The sequence below is a fragment of the Odocoileus virginianus genome, chromosome 33 (assembly GCF_023699985.2).
Source record: "Odocoileus virginianus isolate 20LAN1187 ecotype Illinois chromosome 33, Ovbor_1.2, whole genome shotgun sequence".
Taxonomy (NCBI): domain Eukaryota; kingdom Metazoa; phylum Chordata; class Mammalia; order Artiodactyla; family Cervidae; genus Odocoileus; species Odocoileus virginianus.
The window spans coordinates 31956381-31980980 of record NC_069706.1 but is presented as its reverse complement, the minus strand read 5'-3'; the positions used below and the strand labels follow the sequence as shown (position 1 = coordinate 31980980).

Here is a 24600-nt window from a genome sequence, read left to right as displayed (position 1 = left end):
TCCTCCACCCTGCTGGGCCATGGCTGAGGCTGCCCGGGCCCTGGGGCCAGCAGGCCCAGCTGTGCAGCCTGGCCACAGAGGCCAGATGTCTGCTGGGCACCTGGGGAGCTGCCCGACACGCTCCCCCAACCCGGGCCGTTCAGCCCTGTTCAGCTGGGCAGTGCTGGGGCTCAGGCTGGGGCACCGGCAAGGCGGCTTGTCAAGGGGCCATTCAGTGGTGGTGGAGTCAGGGCCTGGTCTGCACCAGGATTGTCTGTTGCCATGACTACACACAGGCTGGGTCTGGGGCCCGGCCTCCCAGTGTTCCCCTGTGAGAGCTTCATGGGTCCGTGGGGACTGAACTCGTGATCTGGGCTGGGCAGACGGCGGCTTTGGCCGAGGCAGTGAATTAGCTTTTCCTTAGGAAACTATTCACTTTGCTCATTCATGGTGTCCCCCTCTGGGCCCCGGCGCCTCCTTAGACAGCTCTGTGTCAGACAGCCAGAGCCCCACCCAAGCTCTGCTGCCCAGCGGCTGAGGACGCTGACCTCACGCTTTCCTATCAGTGTGGGAATGGCTGGGCCTTGGCTGGCAGCAGCGCGTTTCCTTACCGCTTGCTGTCACAGCCCAGGCCTGCTCTCCCACGACGCTGGACCCTGCCCACACCGCTCAGGGCTGGAGGGACGTGGCTGCCCAGCCAAAGGTGCTCAGACCCAGTCCCCGGCCAGGCCCTCCCCAGGTAACACAGCGCGAGCCATTATGCTCAGAGAAGTGGCCTGGCTTTGAATCCAGGCTCCATCTATTTGCAGCTGTGTGACCCCTAGCCTGTGTCTTAATGTCTCTGAGCCTGAATTCACATCTGTTAAACTGAAGTTAATAATCCCTGCCCTTCCACCCTCACTGGGCCATTTTGAGGAGCAGGAAAGAGAAAATGCTTTGGAAATATAATGTGCTTGGGCAACACTGATTACTTTGTAGACACGGTATTATTGCCATCATCCCTATCTTTTATCATTAGCATGCTTTTATTCATTCTGGTTCATGGGGGACTCTGCCTCCTTCCTTCCAGGGGTCCCGGGAGCTGTTCCTGGTGCAGTTCCTGGAGGCGTCTTCTTCCCAGGTAATGTACATGAAATTTGCACGTGCCCAGGTAAGACAGATGATGATTAAATTTGCAAGAGACACACATTTGGACACTGCAGAAGGAAAAAATATTGGTACGCCAGCCGCAGAGGACTCATCAGTCACTCCTGTATTAAAAAGCAGTTTACATGATGCTGTTCTACAACTACTGAGCATAACTTTTCTAAAAGAGGAAACTCAGTGCTTGCAATCCGTAGGAAAGTGGCCGCCTCACCAATCCTCTGCTGTTTACAGTCTTCGAACCATTAACCCCACTCTTGGAGATCCATTCAAAGGAAATCATTGACAAGAAGAGAAAAAAAAAAGCCATCTGCCCCAAGTTTCATAGGAATGTTACTAGCAAAAATGCAAAACAAGAAACCCGCTTGACAGGAGGGTGTGATTAAGTAAACTAAGGTTATGCAACTACTAAAAAGTATGAATATGCTCTCTGACGGTCAAGTGATTTTCAAGTAAAAACAATATAAAAGCAAGAACTAGGTGCGGATGAAAATGAGCCCCGCCTCAAGAAAAAAAAAAAAAAGGACAGAATGTTAGCTCATTGGCATGGCAGGGGGGTGGGGTGGTAGTGGGGAGGCAATCTCTTCCTTTAATTTTGAAAAATAGCATGATGTTTTAACGTAGATTGAAAAATCACAAGTAATATTTTCAATACTTAAAAAGTGTTTAAGGGACTTCCCTGGTGGTCCAGTGGTTAAGAAACCATGCTTTCACTACAGGGGGCATGGGTTCTAGGTCCAGGGGACTGAGACCCCTCACACCACACAGTATGGCCAAAAAAAAAACAAAGAATAAAAGGGTTTGAGCATTCAGAATTGATGTGGAAGTGAGAGAAACCACCAGCACGTTCCAAGGCACCCACAGAGGCAGGAGACTTTTGCCAGAAGAGACAGATGAGGAGACAGAGGCTCACAGAGCCCAAGGCTTGCCCAAGATCATGTGGCTAGGCAGTGATGGATTTGACCGTGGGTCAGAGGATGGCTTCTTGGCAGGGACCTTGATGGTTTTCCCTCTCTCTCCCTCTATCCTGTCAACACAGGGGCTGGTCTCGGAGGCCTGGGAGGAGGAGGTGAGTTCAAACACCAAACTTGGCTCCTCGCTAATGGGGTCTGAGTCTAATCCACACACATCCTTAGACCTCAGACCTCAGAAAACCCAGGCATTAAGGAGTCCCTCATTTCCCAGACTGAGCGTCTAGTGGGGAGGGGCTTTTCTAAAACCTAGATCCCATGGGCCCCCTAAGCCTTTGCCCCCAGCCTCTTTTCCCTGGGGGCCGCCGCCTTCTTTCATATTTCTTTTGATCCATGCAAATCCAGCTGAGTGGGAAACATCACCCCCTTCAGAGGCCTGATAAACAGTGCAAGAGAGGGAAATCCCAGGTCAGGACGGGAGCTGGGGCCCCCACCCAGGCAGCTGGGCGCTGGGCTCCCAGCAGCTCCTTGTATGCAGGGGAGGACCATTGCTGACCTCACAGTGCCCTGTGGGGATTGTGGTGAGACAGGTGGGCTGGGACTCCCCATTAACGACCATCTCTTCCCTTCGTAGCACTGGGCCCTGCCGGCAAACCAGCCAAGCCAGGTAAGCCCTGCAGCCTCTGAGCGCTGAGCCAGGGCCGGGGGCAGGGGAGGGAAGGGGCCACAGAGCCGTGAACCGGGTCTGTGGATGGGAGGAGGGAGTGAGGTGGTGGACGGACCCTCCCCTCTAGTCAGCGCCTCCCAGGACCAGGCTAGGACTGACCTCCAGGGCTTCCAGGGTCAGGAGGCTAGAGGCAGCTTACAGTCCTCCCTGAAGATGGGGTGTCCCGCACCAACTCTGCCCAGGCCTCTGTACCCTCCAAGAGTCCCCTCTGCACCAGATCCCAGAAAACAGCCCTGTTGCTGGGGTCAAAGGTCAGAATTGAAGTTCCAGTGGCCACCAAGCCTGTCATGTCACTCTGGGCTCAGACATAGATAATTGGACCCTGGCCTCTGCCTGAATGATCCCTGACTCCCAGATGAAGCCCTCTCTTACTCCAGGCCAAGATCTCGGCTATCTTTGACTCTGATGACCCATTCTGAGCCCTTATCCTGACCCCAGATCAAAGCCCTGCACCTAAACCTAGGCTGTACCCTGACCCTAACCCCAGATGAGCTTCCTTCCCAGGCCCCTTTCAACTGTGCTTCGACCATGGAGTTTTCCAGTAAGATGTGGTTGGCTCTGTCTTGGCCCACAGGGCTCCAATCTACTGCTAGGTCCACTAAGCTCCAGAGAATACACCCCCCAGGCAAGAGGGAGGGCGGGTTCCTCCGGGAAGTCCTGGTGGATAAGGATCAGGTGGAGGAAGGGGTGTCTCCCTGTGGATTTATGATCTGATCCACATGAGATGTAGCCCCCCCCCCAACCCGCCCCCCACCGCTCTGTGTCTCCCTGGCTTTGAAGCCCGAGACTCCAGGACAGTTTGCTTGTCCAACAGCTCTTACGAAATCCACCCCCCCAACAATGTTCGATGATTCAAGTGCAAATGAATCTATGAGACCCAGATTCCCCTTCCCTGCAAGCCCATCTGGGTTGTGAAACTCTAGGGCTGGGGCCAGGCAAGAGAGAGAGACACAGGAGGGCAGGAGGCCTGGGCAAGGGGTTTACTGGGGTCTGTAGGAGTCTGCAGGGCTGGGAGCCCTTTGGGGTTCATTGCTCATCCCACCAGAACCGTTTTCCTATCTTCTCAGAGGACTGAGTGATCTTAAAAGGGTCTTTGATGGTGGAGAGAGAACAGAGGAAAGGCTAGATAAGCAAGGGTGTGGAATTAGGATCGCACTTATCTGGGAAGACCCAGATGGAGGCAGTCGTGACTGCGGAGCTAGAGGAGGGACTGGTTGATCCCATTGGCAGCTGGGGACACACGGTAGGTTGTGATGAAACACCAGAGAGAAGGCTGAGAAAACCGCACACAGTTGCAGTTGGTAAAGTGAAGCTTTGAGTAATGAAAGGTTTAGCTTGACTTCCAAAAGGACTTCCAGCCTGGGGTAAAGATGTAGACCGAGAGGAAAGTCAGGACCTCGGCTGATGAAATGGGCCTGGACTCCATGACCTCCCAGAGCTTATCTTTCAGCCTGAGGACTCTGGGCTCCAAAGGCCTGGACAGGGCCACAGTGCCCCCCACACAGGGCAGCTCCCCACATCCGGGCATGCCCAGGCAAGTGTCATGCCTGGGAACAACTAATCCCTTGGCGAATAGAGGGTGGGTGGCCTGGCAGCTGCTCCTCATGGGCCTCGGTGGGCTGGCCCCTCCTGGGCTCTCAGTGGGGGACCAGGCAGCTGGAAGCCAGCACCACCCACACCCTCAGCACCAGCTGAAGGCCAGTCACCCACCCGAGAGCCCAGGAAGGAGCGGGGGGGACATCCAGCGGTCACCCCAACAGGCTGCAGACCCGACATGCTCTCTGCTCACGGGCCCTGTGGTCCCAGGAAGGTTGGGGACACGCGGGCCCTTTTGTATCTGGGGAAACTGAGTCTTGGAAAAGGGAAGTGACCTGCTATTTCATGCAAGGAGTAGCATGGGGCAGCAAGATGTAAATCCAGAGCTCAGTGACTCTAAATAGAGATGGCTGGATAAGCCAGGCCTCTCCGGGCTCCCAACCGTGGGCATTCTCACCCCTCTCTCCTCCTCACCCCCTCTCCTGCTTTCCAGGGGCTGGACTCCTGGGGGCATTTGGGCCAGAGGAGTCCACGGGAAGAAGGGCAGCAGGGTGGGACGCTGCTCAGGCTGCAGGGTGACCCTGGGGGGAGCACGGGAAGAGGGCAGATGGCTGCAGATGGCCCCCTGCCCCCACCCCACCCACCCGGCCTCTTCTCGCTTCCTGTCCGGTCCCCATCCTCTCCTCCCGGCCCCTCTGCGGTCGGGAAAGGCCAGAGGGTGTCTGCTGCCCTGCTGGACCTCAGGAAACAGGCCAGGCTGGAGAGAAACACCCCCGACAGAGCTGGGGCGAGGCAGGGCCGGCAGCGCTGGGAAGTGAACCCAGGCACACCCCGGGCCCAGCCAGACCACACCACACCTGCCCGGAAGGGAGACGGGCCCATCTCTCAGAGGGCCTGGCTGGCTTTCAGACGGGCCAGCTCACATAAGTAGGAAGTGAGGCCAGGGGACCACACCCAAAGAAAGGCAGGTGGGCTCTCCGGGGCTCAGCTGTCCTGCTTGTTTGGGGTCAGTCCCTAGAGAGGCTGCCTCTGAGCTTGGGACCCTGGTGGCCAGGACGGGCGCTTGTGGGAGAGATTCTCACATAATTGGAAACAAAGCCGGCACGGTTGTGAACTCCAACCTGATTGCCCATCGGTCCTGGCCAAAGCCATGGAATGTCTCCTGGAGGGAGAAAAGCAGAGATCGAGCCCAGATGTGGGAAAGAGAGCCAGAGGGACCCATTTGGCTTTTTATAAACATTTTAGCATCTGTCTGCAGGCAAGGAGGCTCCCAGACTGCAGGGCAGGCTAGATGGATGACAAAAAAGGGCTCCAGATACAAAGGAGAGGGCGTGGGCTGAGCCAGGGGACTCCTGCAAGGAAGCCGAAGCAAGGCCTGGGGTGGGGCTAACGTGGGAGCAGGGCAGGGCCTGGCCTGGCCTTGCTGGCAACTTCTGCTCAGCTCCAGCCCTGAGAGAAAGCCCTCCTGGGTCCCCCGTTAGCTGGCGGGACTTCCAAGGAAACTGAGGTTCTGGTTGGGAAGTTGGGATCAACACAGTGGCATCCACATGACACAAAGCAGTTGGTTATTAAACAGTGGTGACTATCTTACCAGGATTGGCCGCCAAGTACCGAAAACTTGAGTCCAGCTTAGAGACCTGAGTGGCCACACACAGATCCCAGCATTGCTGGGTTCCACGAGACCCAGGATGGGAACATCCTGGGCCCAGGAACGATGACCCACACCAGCCTCCCCTCACCTGGCTCTGTCTTCTTCTCCCTACAGGTGTTGGAGGGCTCGCCGGCGCTGGCCTTGGGGCAGGTTAGTGTCAACATTCAGGCAAGATGCCCCTCTGGGGGCCAGAGCCAAGGGTACAGGTGCAGACCAGGCCTGTCCTGGGCACTGGTGTAGGGGGTCATGCTAAGACCACCTGCCCGGGGCCCAGGGAGTGACAGCTGGGTCTTGGCACTATTATAATATAGTGATGAGGTGACGCTGGTGGTAAAGAACCCGCCTGCCAATGCAGGAGACATAATGAGAGGCAGGTTCGATTCCTGGGTCGGGAAGATTCCCTTGGAGAAGGGCATGGCAACCCACTCCAGGATTCTTGCCTGGAGAACCCCGTGGACAGAAGAGCTACGGCGGGCTACAGTCCATGGGTCCCAAAGAGTCGGACACGACTTCAGCAATTTAGCAGGCAGCACGCAAAAAGAGCTAGAAGGAAGCAGCCCCAGGAGCCCAAAGGAGTCACCCGACTCAGCGGGGCTTCAGGAAGGCTTCCTGGAGGAGGGAGGTATGGAAGTCTGACCCCAAAGGATCTCCGTAGCTTGTCAGGCTGAGAGGAGCAGCCTGGGCCTTACTGCATCTCTGACATTGAACCCGGTCCTGGGAGCAGCAGTCATGTCTTTGCACGAAGCAGGAGAGCCTCAGATGTACCTCCTGGACTGGGCGGGCCGGGGCTGGGCTGGGGGCAGGACATCACCCATCTTCCTCTCTGCAGGGCTTGGGGCTTTTCCCGCAGGTGCCTTCCCAGGGGCACTGGTGCCCGGTGGCCCGGCTGGCGCTGCTGCCGCCTATAAAGCTGCTGCCAAGGCCGGTGAGTATTACCCTTTAGAATGTGCCATAAGCCCTCTGGCCTTCGTGGGCTCTCCACCTTGCAAAGAACCTTTCCTGGGTTGGGGGGCAGGTGAATGGGATCCTCAGCTCCAGTCTACTGGGGGTGATGGGAGGCAACCAGCTACGTCCTAGTCTCAAAGTGAGGCAGAGGCAGGCCAGACCTCAGTCCAGGGTCCTCCTGCCTTTCGCGGTTCCTGGTGTGATCCCCCCTCCACCTCCGCAGGTGCTGCTGGTCTCGGCGGGGTCGGCGGCATCGGTGGTGTTGGCGGCTTAGGAGTGTCTACAGGTATGGAGGCGAGACCTGGGTGGCCCGGGGGGAAGTCGTGGGAGCAGGGGAGCCCCGTCTGATGTGGCCCCTTCCCCTCCAGGTGCGGTGGTGCCTCCGCTCGGAGCCGGAGTCGGGGCTGGAGCGAAGCCTGGGAAAGTGCCAGGTCAGTGTGGACAGAGTCCCTGCGGCTGGAGGGCAGAGGTCAGGGAGGGGCAAGAGCCCCCAAGGCCCCCCCGGGACAGGAAGGGCAGGGCCTGGCTGCAGCGGTGCAGGCGTCAAGGGGCAGAGACAGGCCCAGGGCATGATGCCAGGTCCCAAACAGGGGCGAGGGACTCCAGCCGTCCTTCCAGGCCCTTCCTCCAGGACCTTGGAGCAGACCTGAGAGACAGGCTCTGTGGCAGGCATTCGGGTGACCGATGGGGACACTGAGGCGCAAAGCAGGGAGTCAGCATCAGGGCCCGCCCGGTCCTGGCAGGGCTGGGGTGAAGCCCCATCCGGTGCCCATCCCTCCGCACCGAGCCCTCAAGGAAGTGACTTCAGGTTCAACCAAAGGCGGCCTGAGTCCACACAGCAGGGAGGGAACATCTGGAAGCTGTTAGCCCCGAGGTGGGCTGGGCCGGCCGTGTAAACAGGCTCCAGGAGACGGGACAAATCCACGCACAGAGGGATTTGCAGATGACTTCCGGAACTCGTATGGGGGGGCCTGCAGCCACCACACACATGTCCCCGGCTCTTCCCCGGGGCGGGGGGTGAACCTGGGGGGCTAGCTCGGGAGCCCTGGGGCTGCCACAGAGGGAAGGGCCAGGAGAGACTCCTGGAGGCAAGGCTGCTGCTCACACGTTTGGAGGCCAGGCTGCTGCTCACGTGTTTTTTTCGGCCATAGGTGTGGGGCTCCCAGGTGCATACCCAGGCGGAGTGCTCCCAGGCGCAGGTGAGGGCAAACAGGAAAAGAGGGACCCTAGAGCGAGGAGAGCAGCCCCTGGCAGCCTCCCGGGGGGCCCCCCAGCTCCCCCAAACTGTGGCCACTGGAGTCCCGACGGGCACTGTCTCCCTAAGCATCAAAGCTCGGGCCACAGACCTAAGATAGCTCTGGTTGTCTTTCCCCTACGAAGATCAGCAAGCTCCCCCCAGTCCCCCCCAGAACCCCAAGCTGAGGCCCTGACCCAGACCATCGTCACAGCCTGCAGTAGGTCTTCGGGGACAAACCAAGTCCCCAGGGTGGCCAGCTGTTTCCCAAACGCCATGAGTCACCAGGGGGGCCCGCCCAGCACATCCGCCCTGCAGGAGACCCTCAGAGTTGCCCTCTCAACCTCCTTTCCCCGCCAGGGCCTGGCCACCCCACCCAACATGTGACCTCCTGAATTCCCCCAAAACCCCAGGCTCGGGCTGGCTCGGAGGGATTAACTGGCAGAGGGTCCCCCCCCCCACACCCCCCCAGCCCCTCCCTGCCCTGTGGCCCAGCCCCCTGGGGGTTGGGGGGAGAAAGGGGAGGTGGCAGCACTGAACGCTGGAGACCTCCCGGCCAGAGCAGATGACAGCTCTGTGTTTGGTAGTGAATCGCATCCGGCGAGAGCCCCCCACCGAGGGCACAGGCCTCCCCGACCTACGGGCCTGTCTTCTCTGATGAGGCTGGGCAGGGCGACGGGAAATTAACTCAGGTTTCAGAGACAGGACGACAGAAGCGCGGGGCTAGGAAATAGGATTAAAACTTCTGACCTGGGGGCAGATGGGGCAGAGAAGTGACCACCAGAGGGCCCCCCCCAACCCCATGAGCCACGCCAGCAGCTGACATCGAAGAAGGAGGCCAGCTGTGTCCCTGAGGGTGGGTGCGGTGCCAGGTTCCTGCCCTCACTGCTAGCCCCCTCTTTGCCCGCTCAGGAGCTCGGTTCCCGGGCATAGGGGTCCTCCCCGGGGTTCCCACTGGAGCAGGAGTCAAGCCCAAGGCCCCAGGTATGTGGGAGTGTCAGATCACCCTCAGTCCCCTCTGTCCTGGGTTGAGGGGGGTGGGGAACCTGGGCTCAGCTGGCCCAGATGGGCGGTGAGAAATGCCCGATGTGTTTGTGATGAGCTGGGAGGTCTGGGCAGAACTGGCCACGGCTTGGGCCAACACGCCCTTCACTGGTGCTGGGGTGCCCTGGGTCCGCGGTGGCCAAGCCACAGTGATGGTTCCTTGTCATTGCAGCTGGGGGCGGAGCTTTTGCTGGAATCCCAGGTAAGGCAAGGCTGGGTCCCTCCACGCCAGGGAGGGTGGACAGGCCCATGGGGTGTCCAGCCAGGCAGGGACTCCTGCCCTGGGAGGAGCTGAGCACTCCCATTGCAACAGGCCTTGGACTGGCTTTGGCACAAAGTGGCGTCCGTCACAGGCCTGCTTCTCCTGCCCCAACCCCCTGTCTGGCAGCCCAGAGGAGCCCAGAAAACTAGAACCTGCTAGAACTAGAGCTAGAGCCTTCACGCTGCAACTAAAAAGCCCCCAAATGGCGAGAGGGCTGCGGTCTCTGAGTGTAGCCCGAGCCCCAGCAAAGAGAGCATCCTACAGCTTCCTGGAGGAAGCAGCCCATCGCTGGGGATTGTTCAGCTGACCGACGACATAAGGAGGCAGGAAGGCCCTCTAGGCAGGATGCTTTCCGGATTCTGATGCCATGGGAGCTCACTCTAGTCTGAGCAGAAAGTGGAAGGGGAGGCTGGAGGCTTCGCAGGGCTGCTGGCCCACGTGACTGGGGCCTGATTGTTTTGCCCTCCTTGCTCCCACAGGAGTTGGACCCTTCGGAGGGCAGCAGCCTGGAGTCCCGCTGGGATACCCCATCAAGGCACCCAAGCTGCCAGGTGAGGCAGGCAGAGGATTCGAGAGACACCACTCACACGGGGCCTCCCTGCTGGGAGGTCAGCTCGAGAGGGGACTTGTTTGCCCACCTGTATCTTGGGGTGGCTGGAGAGGGTAGTCAGGAGACCTGGGTAATTTTGCCCACTTCTGGTCACCGGCAAAAGAAAGCCGGGAGGAACTTCCCTGGTGATCCAGTGGCTGAGACTCCACACTCCCAAACCAGGGTTCGAGCCCTGGCCAGGGAATTAGAGCCTGAACGCTGCAACTAAAAATCCCCCATGCCTCAACTGAGATGCTGCACAGCCAAATAAATAAAGAAATATTTTTTAAAAAAGAAAGAGGGGAGAAACCAACATCTTGTAGGTCCTGGCCTCCCATACACACACACGCACCCATGTGCACACACATACACACACACAGAGACCCGTAGCCCCAATGGGAAACCATGTGTGTTGATGGTAAGAAACACCATTCACTGGAAAGAAACGTCTGATGTCAACCCACCCGAGCTGTCAAGTTCACACGATGAGAAGCTATTTCCTGATGGGGAAGTGAGTAAGGAAGACCCTCAGACTTGGGGGCCATGGCAGGTAGAAGAATGGCCATCCCTTTGTGCCCTGGAGCGGGGCATCCTCTCCCCCGCCTCCTCCAAGGCCTTGGCTCTCCTGAGAGCCTCTGGAAGAAGCTCAGGACCTTGATGGATGGAAGGAGGCCTCAGGCCTCAGTACCTGCAGGGACTAGGTCTGTCTGCCCAGGTAGTGGGGGCCCAGTGAGGCGTGGGGCTGCCCTGGGGCAGCCACTGAACCCACGCTCCATCTCCTCAGGTGGCTATGGACTGCCCTACAGCACTGGGAAACTGCCCTATGGTAAGGCCCTCTTAGACTGGCGGGCTTCTGGCTCCTTCCAGCCACAGGGTTCTGGCAAGGGAGCTATGGCCCCAGTCCAGGGCTAGGAGAACACCAGCTGGGGGGTAGGGTGGGTGTGGAGTCTCAGAATGGGAGCCCCCTAAGGAGGGGGACATGGAACTGGGACTCAAGACCTCACACTTATCCCCAGGCCTTGAGAAAACAGGTTTTCTTCTTGGAACCTCAGTCTTTTCATCTGTAAAATGGGAATAACCATTCCACACATGTTTGCATTTAACTCTGGCTGGGGGTGACAGGTGGAGGCTCTGGGTGGCCTTGTCCTTGAAGGCAGGGGAGGGGCAGCCACCGTGAGATCGCACGGATGCCCACTGAGCCTCTCCTCTCGCAGGCTATGGGCCTGGAGGAGTGGCTGGTGCTGCGGGCAAGGCTGGGTATCCAACAGGGACAGGTAAGGAGAGCCTCACCCCTCCGCCAGCCAAATAACTCAGGCTCCAGAATGCCAGCCAGCCCATCCTATATCCAGACCCTGGTCTGAGTTTAAAGAAGGACCCTGGTGGGGCAAGGCAGGAAGCTGGGGGCAGCTCTCCCAGCCTCTGCTTGCTCTATGCCCCACATCCACACTCAGATATGAACCAGTTGGTTTTCTTGGGCCTGGAAGAGATGGACTCCGGAGATGCCGGGGCACACTTTCCAGTCTCTCCCCTTCCTCTTCCCCCAGGGGTTGGCACACAGGCTGCAGCAGCAGCAGCTAAAGCAGCAGCGAAGCTTGGTAAGTACCCCTGGAGCCCCTGCCTGCTAGCTGCCAGCCCTCCAGCCTCACCATGCCTATTACCACTGAGAGCCTGCCTCACAAATAACTAGCCAAGGTGGCCCCTCCTTGCCACACCCCCATTTATCCGACTGTTTCAACACTACCCGTTCTTCCCTCCCTCCGTCCATTCATTCTTCCTTCCACCTGTGCATCTGCTCCACCCTCCAATTCTCCATCCCTCGGTCCATCCATCCACCCCTTCACCCATCCATTCACCCATCCCTCCCTCCTTCTGTCCCTTCCTCCCCTCTCCATCCATTCATCCACCCCTCCCTCTGCCCATCTATCCGCCCATTCATCTCTCCATCCATCTATCTACCCATCCCTCCATTCATCCATCCCTCCATCCCTCCCTCCTCTGTCCCTCCCTCCCTCCTTTTCAGAAACCAGGGACAGATAAGGGCTCTGCTGAAGAATGTCAGCACTGTCGCGGGACTCAGGAAGAGGGAGACATTGCTTCTACCTGGGGATAATCAGGAAGGGTTCTCAGAGAAAATAATATTTGATTCATAGCCTTAAAATTTAGGTAGAGAGTTTGCCAGGTGGTTAAAATAGGAAGGAGTGGGTAGAGCAGAGGTTAGAATGATCATTATAGGTAGAACATGTATGAGCATTTAAACAGTTTAATAGTTGAGTATCAATTTAATATGTACTATAAAACTTTTAACTAGCTCCTCAAGCCCACGATCCCTTGGCTAGTCGATGTGGCATGGCCTTCTCTCTGCCTATGCATGGGCCGAGTGGGCCCCTGGCGACTCCCCAGTTCAGAGTTAGATCATGGGGGTGAAGTCTTCACCTTCAGCCCCAGTCCCAAGGGAGCTCCTTCTTGCAGCCATGATGGGATGGAAGAATCCTGCCCACTAGCCTAAGGGGGTGAGGATGTGGAGGGAAGTACTGAGTTGGAGGCTTGCCCCACAGAGGTCCTCTCTCCAGGCCCCCAAGGCTGGAGGGGATGGCTGGAATGTGGGAGCAAGAGAGAGGGACAGCGAGGGGTTGGGAGAGCCAGGCGGCCCGGCGCTTGGATTACAAACTTGGCCGCGTGTTCGGAACACAGAGAGAGGAAGTCTTGAACATTCTTTCAGGGGCCCCTCTGGCCTGGGGAGCGGCCGCTTGTGGTTTCTCAGTATGTGGCAGTGATTAGAATGGGATTTGTCTGAAAACATACGAGTCCCTTAATGAGAGTGTTGAAATGGACACTTTAGGGGTGAGTCAAGGAACAGTGGGGTGGGGGCCTCTTCCCAAGCAGGCCCGGCCGGAGATGCCTGGGCCTCATTCCCAGAGGAGATTGCAGCGGTGAAAACACCAGCATCCAAGCGGCCTTCCTGCCTGGCTCCAGGAGGGGCCCCTGGAAGCCACATCCTCACTGTCCCCACTCCAAACAGGTGCTGCAGGAGCCGGAGTTCTTCCTGGTGTTGGTGTTGGTGGTGCTGGCATTCCTGGTGTGCCTGGCGCAATTCCTGGCATCGGAGGCATCGCAGGTAAGGTCCATCCCAGCAGGCGGCGGGGGGGGGGGGGGGGGGTGTCCTTGAGAAGGTCACAGGAAAAGGGCCTCACCTTCTGCGGCTTTCTCTCCAGGGGTCGGGGCTCCAGATGCTGCTGCTGCTGCCGCCGCTGCTAAGGCAGCCAAATTCGGTGAGTGTCCCCGAAATGGGCAGTGCCAGGACTCCAGCCAGCCCCAGCCTCAGCATGCACCTTGGAAGGCTCCAGGCCTATAAGGCTGGATGGTCTGTTCCCCGCCAATCCCCCCAAGCATCATGGTCATGCCTCCTTGCCTCTGTCCGGCAGGCTGTGTCCACTGCTCTCCACTGATTGGCCCAGAGGTGTGGGCAGGGACCCTGCGAAGTATCTGGCTCCTCCCACTTTACCCCCTGGGCCACTCACAGCTGCTGTGCCATCTGCCTGGGCCCAGTGGAGCATTCTGACTCTGCTTTAGACATAGAGCTCCTTCCAGCCACAGATCCAAACCCCTAGAGCTCTGTCGGGGTTCCCTCAGTTCCCTCCCCTTCTCTCAGGAGACGTGGATCCACGCAGAGGCAATGCCCCCCCAAGCTAGCATCCTGCACACAGGATCCGCAGCTCCTGAAGCTCCCCAGAGTCATGCCCCCAAAGGCCCCCCTGAGGTTCCCACAGGGTTCAGGCCAGAACAGCAATCCTTTCATCCACAGGTGCTGCTGGAGGCCTTGGCCCAGGAGTAATCGGTGTCCCAGGAGTTGGAGTACCTGGTGTTGGGGTCCCTGGTGTTGGGGTTCCAGGTGTTGGGGTCCCTGGTGTTGGGGTTCCAGGTGTGGTTCCAGGTGTTGGAGTCCCAGGTGTTGGAGTCCCTGGTGTTGGAGTCCCGGGTGTCGGAGTTCCAGGTATTGGGTGCTCAGGCATCATAGGTGGACCAGCTGAGCTTGGCAATGTGTGCGCATGTGTGTTTGTGTGTGCAAGAGAGAGAGGTTAGAAATTATTGCCAAGACTTTCTGATTCTCCTTAACACATCACCCTTCTATCCTCTTCTCTCCATACCCTTGGTCATCTTCTCTTTCTTGGGCTATAATTAACTACTGCCAGCCTCTTATCTTCTTCAATTTACCTTCTGGTTGTCAATATGCTCCTGGGGGCAGGAACTGTGTCTTTTTCATCTCTGTGTTCCCAGCCCTTCACAGAATATGTGTTCAGTAAATGGTGGATAGATGGCTGGGTAGGTAGATGAATGGATGGATGTCTAGAGAGATGGATGGATGGATCGATGGATGGATGGATGGGCAGATGGGCAGCTGGGGAGGTAGGTGAACAGCCAGGTGGATGAGTAGGCAAGTTGATGGATGAGAGAGTGGGTGATGGGTGGATTAGTGGACAGATACAAAGATGGGTGGTTACATGGATGGATAAATAAGATGGGTAAAATGGTGGATGGCAAGATAAATGGGTAGATGAAAAGAGAGATGAATAGGCAGGTGGGGACAAAGTAAGTGGTTAGAATGATGGATGGATGGATAAGCACATGTGTGGATGAGCAGATGAATGGGTGGGTAGAAGGCAAATACAAAATGGATAGTTGGTTAGACATTTAGATGAAAGGACAGATAGGCAGGCGGGTGGATAAATGGATGGATAAATGCATGTGTGCGTGGCTGGAGAGATGAATGGTTGGGTAGATTGAGATCAAAGATAGACAAATGGACAGATATTTGGGAAGGTCAGCAGATGGATGAATGGGTGGCTGGGTAGACAGATGGATAGATGGGTAAGTGGAGATATGAGTGGGTGAATGGATGGACAACCCTGTGTTGGCTCAATAGATAGAAAGAAGACGGACTGAAAGACAGTGGGATATATATACACATCCTGAGAGTCCACTCCATCCTCCCCTGAGCGTTTGTGTTTCTCTTGGTCTCTCCAGGGGCTGTGTCACCAGCCGCAGCTGCTAAAGCAGCGGCCAAAGCAGCCAAATTCGGTGAGTGCTGAGCGGATAGCTCCACCCTGCCCCGTTCTGGCCTTTATTAGGACTCCAGGACCCTCATCTTCTACTCCCCATTGTACAGCCCAGAGAAGGAGAGTGATTTGCCCAGGGCCACACAGCAAGTCACTGGCAGAGCTGGGACTTGGGCCTGTTGGGCCCCAGGACGATGTGTCCCCCAGGTGTCTCCCACCGTGAGGCCAAGGGACTCAGTAATAGTAGAGTCCCAGTATGTCACTCCCAGTGGAGACAGTGTCCCTGACCTCCCTGCCCTGGCCAGGACCCTCTCAGAGGACAGCCCAGCCTGGCAGAGGCTAAGACTGTGCGCAGTCTGCCCATCACCAACAAAGAGCCCTTTCCCCAACTGCTCAGAGAAGAGAGGGGCTGGGCACACACTACGGGTGTCAGTAGGGAGGAGGCTGGTGGGGCTCAGGCATCTCATGGTTTCCTGCCCTTCAGGGACCAGACCTGGGGAGAGGTTTGCATCCTTTCCCCCATCCAGCATCCCCCAGAGCCCGCCCCAGCCTCTCCCACTAGATCCTTTACCCCTTGATTCTCTTCCCTCCGCAGGGGCCAGAGGCGGAGTGGGAGTTGGAGGCATTCCCACATTCGGGGCTGGCCCTGGGGGCTTTCCTGGCTACGGAGATGCAGGTAGTATTCCGGGAGCTGGCCTTTCCCGTGAGCCTTAGCTCCATGAAGGCGGGTGGTGGGGGGTGGGGGGACACAGGGAAAAGTTTGGAGGCTCGTCTTCTGTGGGTCATGGGAGGCTGGGGAGGGTAGAATGAGCTCTGGGAACTCCGGGAGGACCTGGGGGAGAGCGCAGGACGGGCCTCCCGTGCCCTTGGGGCAGGTGCACTGTTAGCACAGCCCAGCTGAGATCCAGCAAGGTTTCTGAATCTCTTTCTTTCTCGATTCCTCGTAGCAGCAGCTCAGGCAGCTGCAGCCGCCAAGGCAGCCAAGATCGGTAAGTGCCCCAGCCCCGCGTCCCCTACCCCCTCCTCCTCCCCTCCTCCCCCTCCCTCCCAGGGCCAAGCCCTCCCCTCCTCCCCTCCACAGCCAGGCTCTCCTGTCAGGCTCAAAAATCAGAGCAACCTCACACTCTTGGCCTCTGGGGCTGCAAAGTCCTGGCATTAAGGTCAGAAGCCCCTGGCTCCATTTTCCAAAGCCACAGTGAACATTTCTGCCCTTTTCAATTGCCCACTATTGGGGTCATTGGTATCTGGCTCATTATCCCCCATCACACAACAGTGAGTTAAAGATGCCCAGCCGATACCCAGCCATGATGTAACCCCCACCTCCACCCTTGGCTCCCCCAAGAAGGCGGTGCTTCAAGGCAAAGCTGGATGCTCTTCATCCCTCCAGGTGCTGGGGCAGCAGGAGCCCTGGGAGGGCTGGTGCCAGGTGCCCCCGGAGCAATACCAGGCGTGCCAGGTGTTGGAGGGGTGCCAGGTGAGCTGTGTCCCCGCCCAGACATGGGTTTGGTTTATCTCATGGAAGGGGCCCTGGAGTTGATGTAGATCAAGGGTCCCATTTTACAGATGGCAAGACTGAACCCAGAGAAAGGGATTTCCCGTAGTTTGGAGGGAAGCATCCCCACAGGATTCCAGATTGCTGGGTGAACCCAGAAGTCCCCTCCCTGCCCTCAGGGATGCTCAGGATGTCAGCCTGGGAGGCAGCAGAACTCTGCTTGGCTGGGGTTTGGGGAAACCTCATTCATCCCCCATCCCACGGGGACCTTTCTGCTTTCTGATTGGGTGGGAGGGCCCGTGTCAGTCTTTGTTTACCCAGCACTCTTTCTCCAAAGGGAGGAAATGAGATTAACTTACAATCCTCTTTGTTGGTTTGTGTTTTCGTTTTCCCACCAGAAGATTTCTCTTCTGCATTTCTTCTTTCTGGGCGGGGGCGGGGCGGGGGGGGGGGGGGAATTCCCCTTTTGCGTTTCTCCCCGCAAGAAATGAGCCGTTCCCTCCAATAGCCGCAGAATCAGAGCTGCTGCTCGGGGAGACGACATGTCCAGAGCGGCTGGCAGGCCATCACAGTGCGGGCCTGGGAGAGGGGCCAGTTCCCCAGACGCGGACTCTGCGAAGTCTTTCTACCATGGGGGATGGAAGAGAGAGGGGAGGGGTGCTGGGGACCGCTGCCGATCCTTAATCTTCGCCTTCCCAGGGGTCGGGACTCCAGCAGCTGCAGCCGCCAAAGCCGCCGCCAAAGCCGCCCAGTTTGGTAAGAGTTGTTGTTTTGTCCTTCAGTCGTGTCCAGCTCCTTGCGGACCCACGCCTGTGGCCCGCCAGGCTCCTCTGTCATGGGATTTTCCCAGGCAAGAATACTGGAGTGGGTTGCCATTTCCTTCTCCAGGGGACCTTCCCGACTCAGGGATGGAACCCGCATCTCCTGCTTTGGCAGATGGATTCTTTACCACTGAGCCACCTGGGAAGCGCCCTGCCTGTTCTGCCTCCGAGCCTGATCCCAGAGCACTGCTCTCTCATATCTCTGCTCTGGAGTCTGACAGCACCCCCACTCCAAGTCGTCACATTCTGGGCCTGGGCCTTCCTCGCAGGTCTTGGCCCATCCGAGCACTTTGAGGGATGGGGGTGAAGTTTCTGAGCAGGAAGGCAAAGAGAGAAGAGATGCCAGAGAGCCCTCCAGCACCCACCCCCACCCTTCCCAAAGCCCTTGCTGCCTTCCGAACTGTTTCTGGAACAAACGCTGGGCTCCTCTGAGCTCCCACCCACCCCGAGCGAGACCAGGTTCTCCATCTCCTGCTTCATCCGAAGGCCACCCTGGCAGCCCCAGGCTCCCACACCTTTCTGAATATAGCACAGCGAAAGAGTTCACTTTAGAGCCCAGCTGCTTACCAGCCCCGGCACTGGGGCAGGGGCAGGGTTTTTTTTTCTTCCTGCCAGAGAAATCTTAACTTCAGGTCTGTTTAATCGCTGAGTTGTGCCTGACTCTTTGTGACCCCATGGACTGTTAGCCCACCAGGCTCCTCTGGCCATGGGATTTCCCAGGCAAGAATACTGGAGTGGATTGCCATTTCCTTCTCCAGGGCATCATCCTGACCCAGGGATCGAACCTACGTCTCCTACCTTGACAGGCAGCTTCTTTACCACTGAGCCACCAGTGATTCCTAAATTCAGACATGGCAACTCGTTTCTGTAAAACTACCGTATGCTGAGGGCTTCCGCGGTGGCTCAGATAGTAAAGAATCTCACTGCAGTGTGAGTTTCATCTCTGGATCGGGAATCTCCCTCCTGTTTTCTTGCCTGGGAAATTCCACGGACAGAGAAGTCTGGTGGGCTATACAGTCCATGGGGTCACAAGGAATCAGGCATGACTGAGCTACCAATACTTTCACTTTCACCATATGCTGAGATAATCCTTACATCAGCCTTATGAGATTGGTTCTGTTGCACCCATTTTGCAGATGTGGAAACTGAGTCTCCAGGAGCTTAAGTAACTTGCCCACACTCACATAGCTAAATGGTGGCCGAGCTGAGCTTTGAAGCCAGGCCCGCCTGTCTTGCCTTTACTACATGTTGTTAGTTGCTACATGAGTCTGCCTGTATCACCCTCAGAGTCTCAAAGGGGTCCCTGAAACTCCAAAAGTTGAGCTCCTGATCTTGCACAGACCTCTTATTAGGGATGAAGAAGCTGAGGCCCATCAAGAGAAAGTAACTTGCCCAAGGTCACACAGCAAGTCTGTGCCCAGCTGGAACAAGGATCCAGGGTTCCTGACACCCCAGCCAGCTGCTCTTTCCATCAGCTTATGTCCTCCTCAGTCAGGACTCCGTTAAGGATTGGCTCTGCTCTCTTTCGCAGGTTTAGCCCCTGGAGTCGGTGTGGCTCCCGGCGTTGTGGCTCCCGGCGTCGCTCCCGGCGTCGTGGCTCCCGGCATTGGCGTGGCTCCCGGCGTCGTGGCTCCCGGCATCGGCGTGGCTCCCGGCATCGGCGTGGCTCCCGGCATTGGCCTTGGCCCCGGCGGTGTCATAGGTAAGCCGTGTGAATAAGTGGGCCTGAGTGAGGGTCCTCTGAATCCTCCGTGGGTGCCATCCTTAAACCTCATCCTCTCCCCCGCAGGAGCAGGGGTCCCAGCTGCTGCCAAGTCCGCTGCTAAGGCCGCCGCCAAAGCCCAGTTGCGTGAGTGTCCTGCCTGCCTTCTCGGTCTAGTGTGACCCCAGTCTGAGCCAGGTCCCTGGACACGCAACCTCTCAGACCCGCCCTACAGCCTCATGAGACCCCCCAGGCGGCAGACATGGGCATCAGAAACAGATTTAGCATAAGGGAGACCCGCGTTCGAGTCCTGGGCCCCATACTAGCCGAGTGATCTCTGAGTTTCCTGTCCTCTTGTGTGGGGCTGAGGGCGCCTGCCAGGGAGGCTTGTTAGGAGAATCAAATTAAGTTCATCCAAGAGGGAGGGACAGGAGGTGAGGCTGAAAGGGGCAGCGATGTCCGGCGCGTGCGGCCCCGGATGCCGGTCTGGGGAGGGGCTGGACTTGGTGGTCAGTGTGAGTTTTAGGAAAACCTGGCAGCAGCGTAGAGGGCAGATGAAGGGGACAGAGGCCCCGCATGAGACTGGGCCCCTTCTCTTGGGGCCTGACTCAGCTTCCTGGGCAGGACACCCCCAAAAGGGCCTGTCTTCTGCCTGCCACCATCACCCCACTCCCCCATCTCCCACAGGGGCTGCCGCCGGGCTTCCTGCTGGCGTTCCTGGCCTTGGAGTGGGTGTTGGCGTTCCTGGCCTTGGAGTTGGGGTCGGAGTTCCTGGACTTGGGGCAGCGGCAGGTAAGGGACCTTCTGGGGGATGAAGAGCAATGCCCCCCGAGCCCAAGGAGGCAGGGCTCTCTCCCCAGCCCGTCCTCCAGCACCCTTGCACCTAGGCGCACGATAAATGCTCTGTTAGGTCCTCCTGAGCATTCTGAGACAACTGGGATAAGAGAAGGGGGGCAGGCCAGCTGAAGGGCTCCAAGCTGAAAAGAAGCCCACTGCCCAAGGACGGAGGCTGGGGGTCCCTGGGGTCCGTGGGAGTGCTTGGGCCCCCCAGCTCCTCTTCAGCAGTGTGCAGGGGCAGGGGGGTCTCTGAGAGCGCTAGTTCTTCATCTCCTAGTTATGCCAGCCTCAGGCAGACCGTGCTGGGCACAGTTCAGCCCTCAAGCACCCCCAGACCAGACTGGTGGGGACACAGTTAGGTCCCGGAGCTCTGTCCCTGGCCTGTGAGCGCCTAGTGCAGAGCCACGGCTTCAGGGCTTTGAGAGAAGCAAAGAAAGCTGAGGAAGTCAAGGAGGGCTCCCTGGAGGAAGCTGAACTCCCAAGCAGAGAGCTCAGCTACTGACCTCCCCCACTCTTCCTTTTGCCGTTTTCCCCAGTACCTGGAACCCTGGCCGCAGCTAAGGCAGCCAAGTTCGGTAAGACCCCTCAACACACCACCCCCGGTGGGTGATCCCCTAGTTACCCCTGATAGCCCCACCATCCCTGATAGCACCCGGTCCCCTGACTCCTCTTCCCCTGGGCCAGGCCCCAGTGCCTGGAGCCTACAGCAAAGGGCTGGGATGGTCAGCATGGAAAAAGGCAGTTTCTAGGACACATTAACGACAGCTCCGCAGACTCCGGCTCCCGCCCACTAAATGCCTAGCGTGCCTACAGCCCCAGGACAACTCCAACCGCCCTTCCCATTTCCAGCCCGCCCCCCGGGGGTGGGGCAGTTCCACCTTGGTGAGGACCATGGTCCCTAAGGCCCTGAAGGCCCCGAAGGCCCTGACAGTTTCACGGGGCCCAAGGCCATCGAGGGGCCAGGGCTGATGTCCCAGCAAAGCCAGGACTCCTCATCTGGGCCCCCGCCTTGTGGTCAGCAGGACTGTGCCCGCCACGAGGACGTGGCAGACCTGCCTGCCCCCATCCCCCGACACTTGGCACCTAGGCAGCCCCAGCCTGGCCAGACCATGCTGTCTGTGTCCCCCCGCATTCTGGCCTCCTAGGATCTGGGCCGGGGCCTCCGCCAGGGAACTGCCAACCAGGTCTGGCCGGTCCTCTTGGGACCAGTTTCCACCTTGGAAAGTGTTCCACCCGCAGCGGGCCTGGTAACCCACAGGCCTCTCTCCTGTTCCTTGCTGGCGGCCCTGCTGGTCTGAGCTCGACAGCCATTGCCAGGGAAACAGAGCCGCTAAGGGCTCTGGCTCCAAAGTCATTTCCTGCCCTTGAAGCCTTGAGCACATTGCTTAGCCTCTGCTGTGCCTCAGTTTTCTCATCTGTGAAATGGGGCTAATGATACCTACCTTTCTTGCTGCCTGGAACAATAAGCCGGCTAACAAGCATGAACCACTGACCATGAGTGTCCCCCTAAAGCGCTAGCTGTGATTCCTGGCAGCTCTGTACTGAACAGTGGTTCACACTCAGAGGACCTGCACACAGAGTGTCCTCTCAGGCTTCAAACACCTGTAGGTGAACAGGGAAAGGATCGTCGCCCCCTTTAGGGTCAGAGAGGTGACAGCTATGATGAGCAGAGAAACCAGAATTCAAACCCAGGGCTGTCGGGGTCTGAGACTTGTCCTCCACCCTTGGCAGCTCATGGCCACAACCACCACTGGGACCACCTACAGCTCCCAGTGCCAGCCTGGGAGGAAGGGGAGGAGGTGGGCAGGTCGAGGATCGGGGGCGGGGGTCTTTCCTTGTCCAGAGGGTCAGGGCAGAACCGGGACTCAGACCCGTGTGTCTGGGAATGGACCTTTGTCCTCTGCTCCTTCCACTGGGTCACGTGGCCTTCGCCACCTGTCTACTTGCCTAGTGACCTTGGGGCGGGGAGGCCTCGTCCTTCAGAAAGGGGGAAGGACTGACTTTCCACCCTCTCTCCACAGCACCAGGAGGGGTCGGGGCCCTTGGAGGGATTGGAGATCTTGGCGGAGCTGGCATTCCAGGTGGTGTGGCAGGTGAGTTGAAACCACATGAAGCCTTGAGCACATTGCTTAACCTCTGCTGTGCCTCAGTTTTCTCATCTGTGAAATGGGGCTAATGGTACCTACCTTAGTTGAAACCCCAGGATGGGCTGGGCATTGAGGGAGACTGACCCATGGAGACTCCCTCCCTGAGCTCCCTCTGTGTCCCCAGGACCTGCTGCTGCAGCTGCTGCCGCCAAAGCTGCCGCCAAAGCCGCCCAATTTGGTGAGCATGGGTGTGAGGTGGGGGCTGCCCCGGGACTTGGGGGTGTGTGTCTGACTACATGCCATGGAGCATATATTCCCTGGCCTGCTCCCCAAGGCCTTTAGGGGCATTGTCTCCCGCGGGTCTAGCCCACCTCCCGGCCCCTGGCTGCCAGCCCTCCAAGGCCCTGGCAGCCCAGGCTCCACGTGGGGCCTCGGACGATAGCCCCACCCCTCCACAGACAGAGCCAGCTGCTCTCACTTGCAGGGTCTAATACACAGCTCTCTCCACAGGCCTGGGGGGAGTCGGTGGGCTCGGAGTCGGAGGACTGGGAGTTGGTGGGCTTGGAGCTGTCCCAGGGGCTGTGGGCCTTGGAGGTAAGTGTGTTCTAGAATCAGTGAATGAATGGCGTGTGATGTGTGTGTGTGTGTGTGTTTGCACACACATGCACATATGAATGAGAGAGAGACTGACTTTCTTTTCCATCTGGCCACACCTTGTTCAAGCGTCCCTGCCCACACTTCATCAGCAACTCAAGATTATACTGAGCCCTGCCCCCCTCTCTGGACTCCTGCAGCATTTGGAGGGGCCCCAATGGCTCAGCGGGTAAAGAGTCTGCCTGCCGTGCAGAAGACATGGGTTCGATCCCTGGGTTGAGAAGACCCCCTGGAGGAGGAAATGGCAACCCACTCCAGTATCCTTGCCCGGGAAATCCCATGGACAGAGGAGCCTGACGGGCTACAGCCCACGGGCTCGCAAAGAGTCAGACACGAGACTGAGCGAGTAAGCACAGAGCAAGCTTAGTGAGGGCTGCTCCTTGCGGCTGGGTGTCCCAATCTCTCCCTCTCCTCTCTCTCTCAACTCGCCCAACCACCTCCAGTGGAGGTTCATTAGGATAGTGATGGTTATGCCCATTTTCCAGAGAAGGAAAACAAAGCCTGCAGGGAAATTCCTTTCCCAAAGTCTCTGCCATCATGGTGGACCTTGTGTTAACATCCCTCTCTCGGGCCATCTTTGTGTCTCTGACCCAGCCTGAAGTTTCTTACCCCATGTGCTCCACAAGTCTGGCTACACTGTAGGAGCTTAATAAAGATTTCTGGAAAGACGGATGAATAGAGGAGGGGTGGAGGGATGGTGGAAGGATGAGACAGTGGGCAGGTTGCAGATTGATGGCAGTGGTCAGGAGGAGGACACGACTCTGGGAGAGAGGAGATATTCCTAAGCCCTTTTGCTCCCCATCTTTCCAGGTGTGTCTCCAGCTGCAGCTGCTAAAGCAGCCAAATTTGGTGAGTTGCTCCCACTGCCCCACAGCGAGGCCAGGCCTGCAAGCTGCTTATACCCCACCCCCACTGCCTTGTCCATGAACCAGCTCAGGCCTCAGTCCTGCTCACAATACCCATGAAGGATCCTTCCTGGAAATCCCATCCCCAGACCCCGGAGAGGATGCTCAGGGCCCCTTACATTTTGCCTCGTCCTGACCCCTACCTGCCCTCGTCTCAGGTGCCGCTGGCCTTGGAGGTGTCCTAGGAGCCGGCCGGCCATTCCCACTCGGAGGTAGGGGCCGCCTCTGCTGTGAGATCTGCAGCTGAGCCTGGCTGGCTAGCAGTGGGGACGCCAGGCCTGCATCAGCACAGGGACCCGAGACAGAGGGTGGAGGGGACAGTCAGGGGAAGGCCTCAGGGCTGGGGGGACGCGTGGGCCTCCGACACCAGGCTGATGAGGCTTTGTTAACAAAGCTGCTTTGCCAGTGGGGAAGGGGCAGTGGGAGGAGGTGATCTTAGGTGGAGAGGAGTAGGTGGCCAGGCAGAGGTGGGTTCCAGGGTCCCATCCCATCCCACCCCACCCCACCCCACGCCCCCATACCCCCACGCCAACCCCAAACCCCTCCTGCAGGAGTTGCAGCAAGGCCTGGCTTCGGACTGTCTCCTATTTTCCCAGGTACGGCCAGGCGCCCCAGCCCTGGGCCCCACCCAGCCCTCCTCTTCCCCTGCCCAGAAGGGCTGAGCCAGGCTACAGAGTAGGGGGGGGACCCACATCCTTAGATTGCACAGAGCTGGGCCTTCTCTTCTCTTCCTCCCGTGCCATATCTGGGAGCATCGGATTTTATAAAACATCACGTTCAGATGAGACAAGCTGAGGTTCAGAGAGCACCCAGGGTCACACAGTCACTGGCAGGGCCCCCAACGCCCCAGCCCAGACCTGGGCCCCTCTCAGACGAGGCCCATGCTGCCGGGGAGGGCTTGGTGGGCTCCCTAGAGGCACACACCCTCACCACCCCTCTGCTTGCCTTGCAGGTGGAGCCGGGGGCCTGGGAGTTGGTGGTGAGTCTACCAGTCTCACAAGTCGGGGCCCCATTTCAAGCAGGGGCC

General features: G+C 58.2%; 1 protein-coding gene across 7 annotated transcripts in view; it reads left to right on the top strand.

Moving 5' to 3' along the window:
• ELN (elastin) overlaps positions 1–24600 on the top strand; it is a 32149-nt gene that overhangs the window by 5563 nt on the left and 1986 nt on the right. The window contains exons 2-34 of one of the 7 annotated variants that reach the window (XM_070460219.1): positions 1049–1099; positions 2162–2191; positions 2668–2700; positions 6062–6097; positions 6777–6872; positions 7116–7178; positions 7261–7323; positions 8044–8091; positions 9039–9110; positions 9343–9372; positions 9912–9983; positions 10806–10847; positions 11236–11295; positions 11566–11616; positions 13041–13136; positions 13234–13290; positions 13824–14012; positions 15044–15097; positions 15671–15751; positions 16026–16064; positions 16463–16549; positions 17267–17323; positions 18920–19090; positions 19178–19237; positions 19778–19882; positions 20464–20502; positions 21949–22020; positions 22199–22252; positions 22525–22608; positions 23479–23517; positions 23732–23785; positions 24125–24169; positions 24526–24552. In XM_070460219.1, the coding sequence (XP_070316320.1) occupies positions 1049–1099; positions 2162–2191; positions 2668–2700; positions 6062–6097; positions 6777–6872; positions 7116–7178; positions 7261–7323; positions 8044–8091; positions 9039–9110; positions 9343–9372; positions 9912–9983; positions 10806–10847; positions 11236–11295; positions 11566–11616; positions 13041–13136; positions 13234–13290; positions 13824–14012; positions 15044–15097; positions 15671–15751; positions 16026–16064; positions 16463–16549; positions 17267–17323; positions 18920–19090; positions 19178–19237; positions 19778–19882; positions 20464–20502; positions 21949–22020; positions 22199–22252; positions 22525–22608; positions 23479–23517; positions 23732–23785; positions 24125–24169; positions 24526–24552 (2157 nt within the window). Of the gene's footprint in view, positions 1–1048; positions 1100–2161; positions 2192–2667; positions 2701–6061; positions 6098–6776; positions 6873–7115; positions 7179–7260; positions 7324–8043; positions 8092–9038; positions 9111–9342; positions 9373–9911; positions 9984–10805; positions 10848–11235; positions 11296–11565; positions 11617–13040; positions 13137–13233; positions 13291–13823; positions 14013–15043; positions 15098–15670; positions 15752–16022; positions 16065–16462; positions 16550–17266; positions 17324–18919; positions 19091–19177; positions 19238–19777; positions 19883–20463; positions 20503–21948; positions 22021–22198; positions 22253–22524; positions 22609–23478; positions 23518–23731; positions 23786–24124; positions 24170–24525; positions 24553–24600 lie in introns of all 7 variants that reach the window. The other 6 variants (XM_020896824.2, XM_070460217.1, XM_070460220.1 and 3 more) reach the window with 6 other exon arrangements.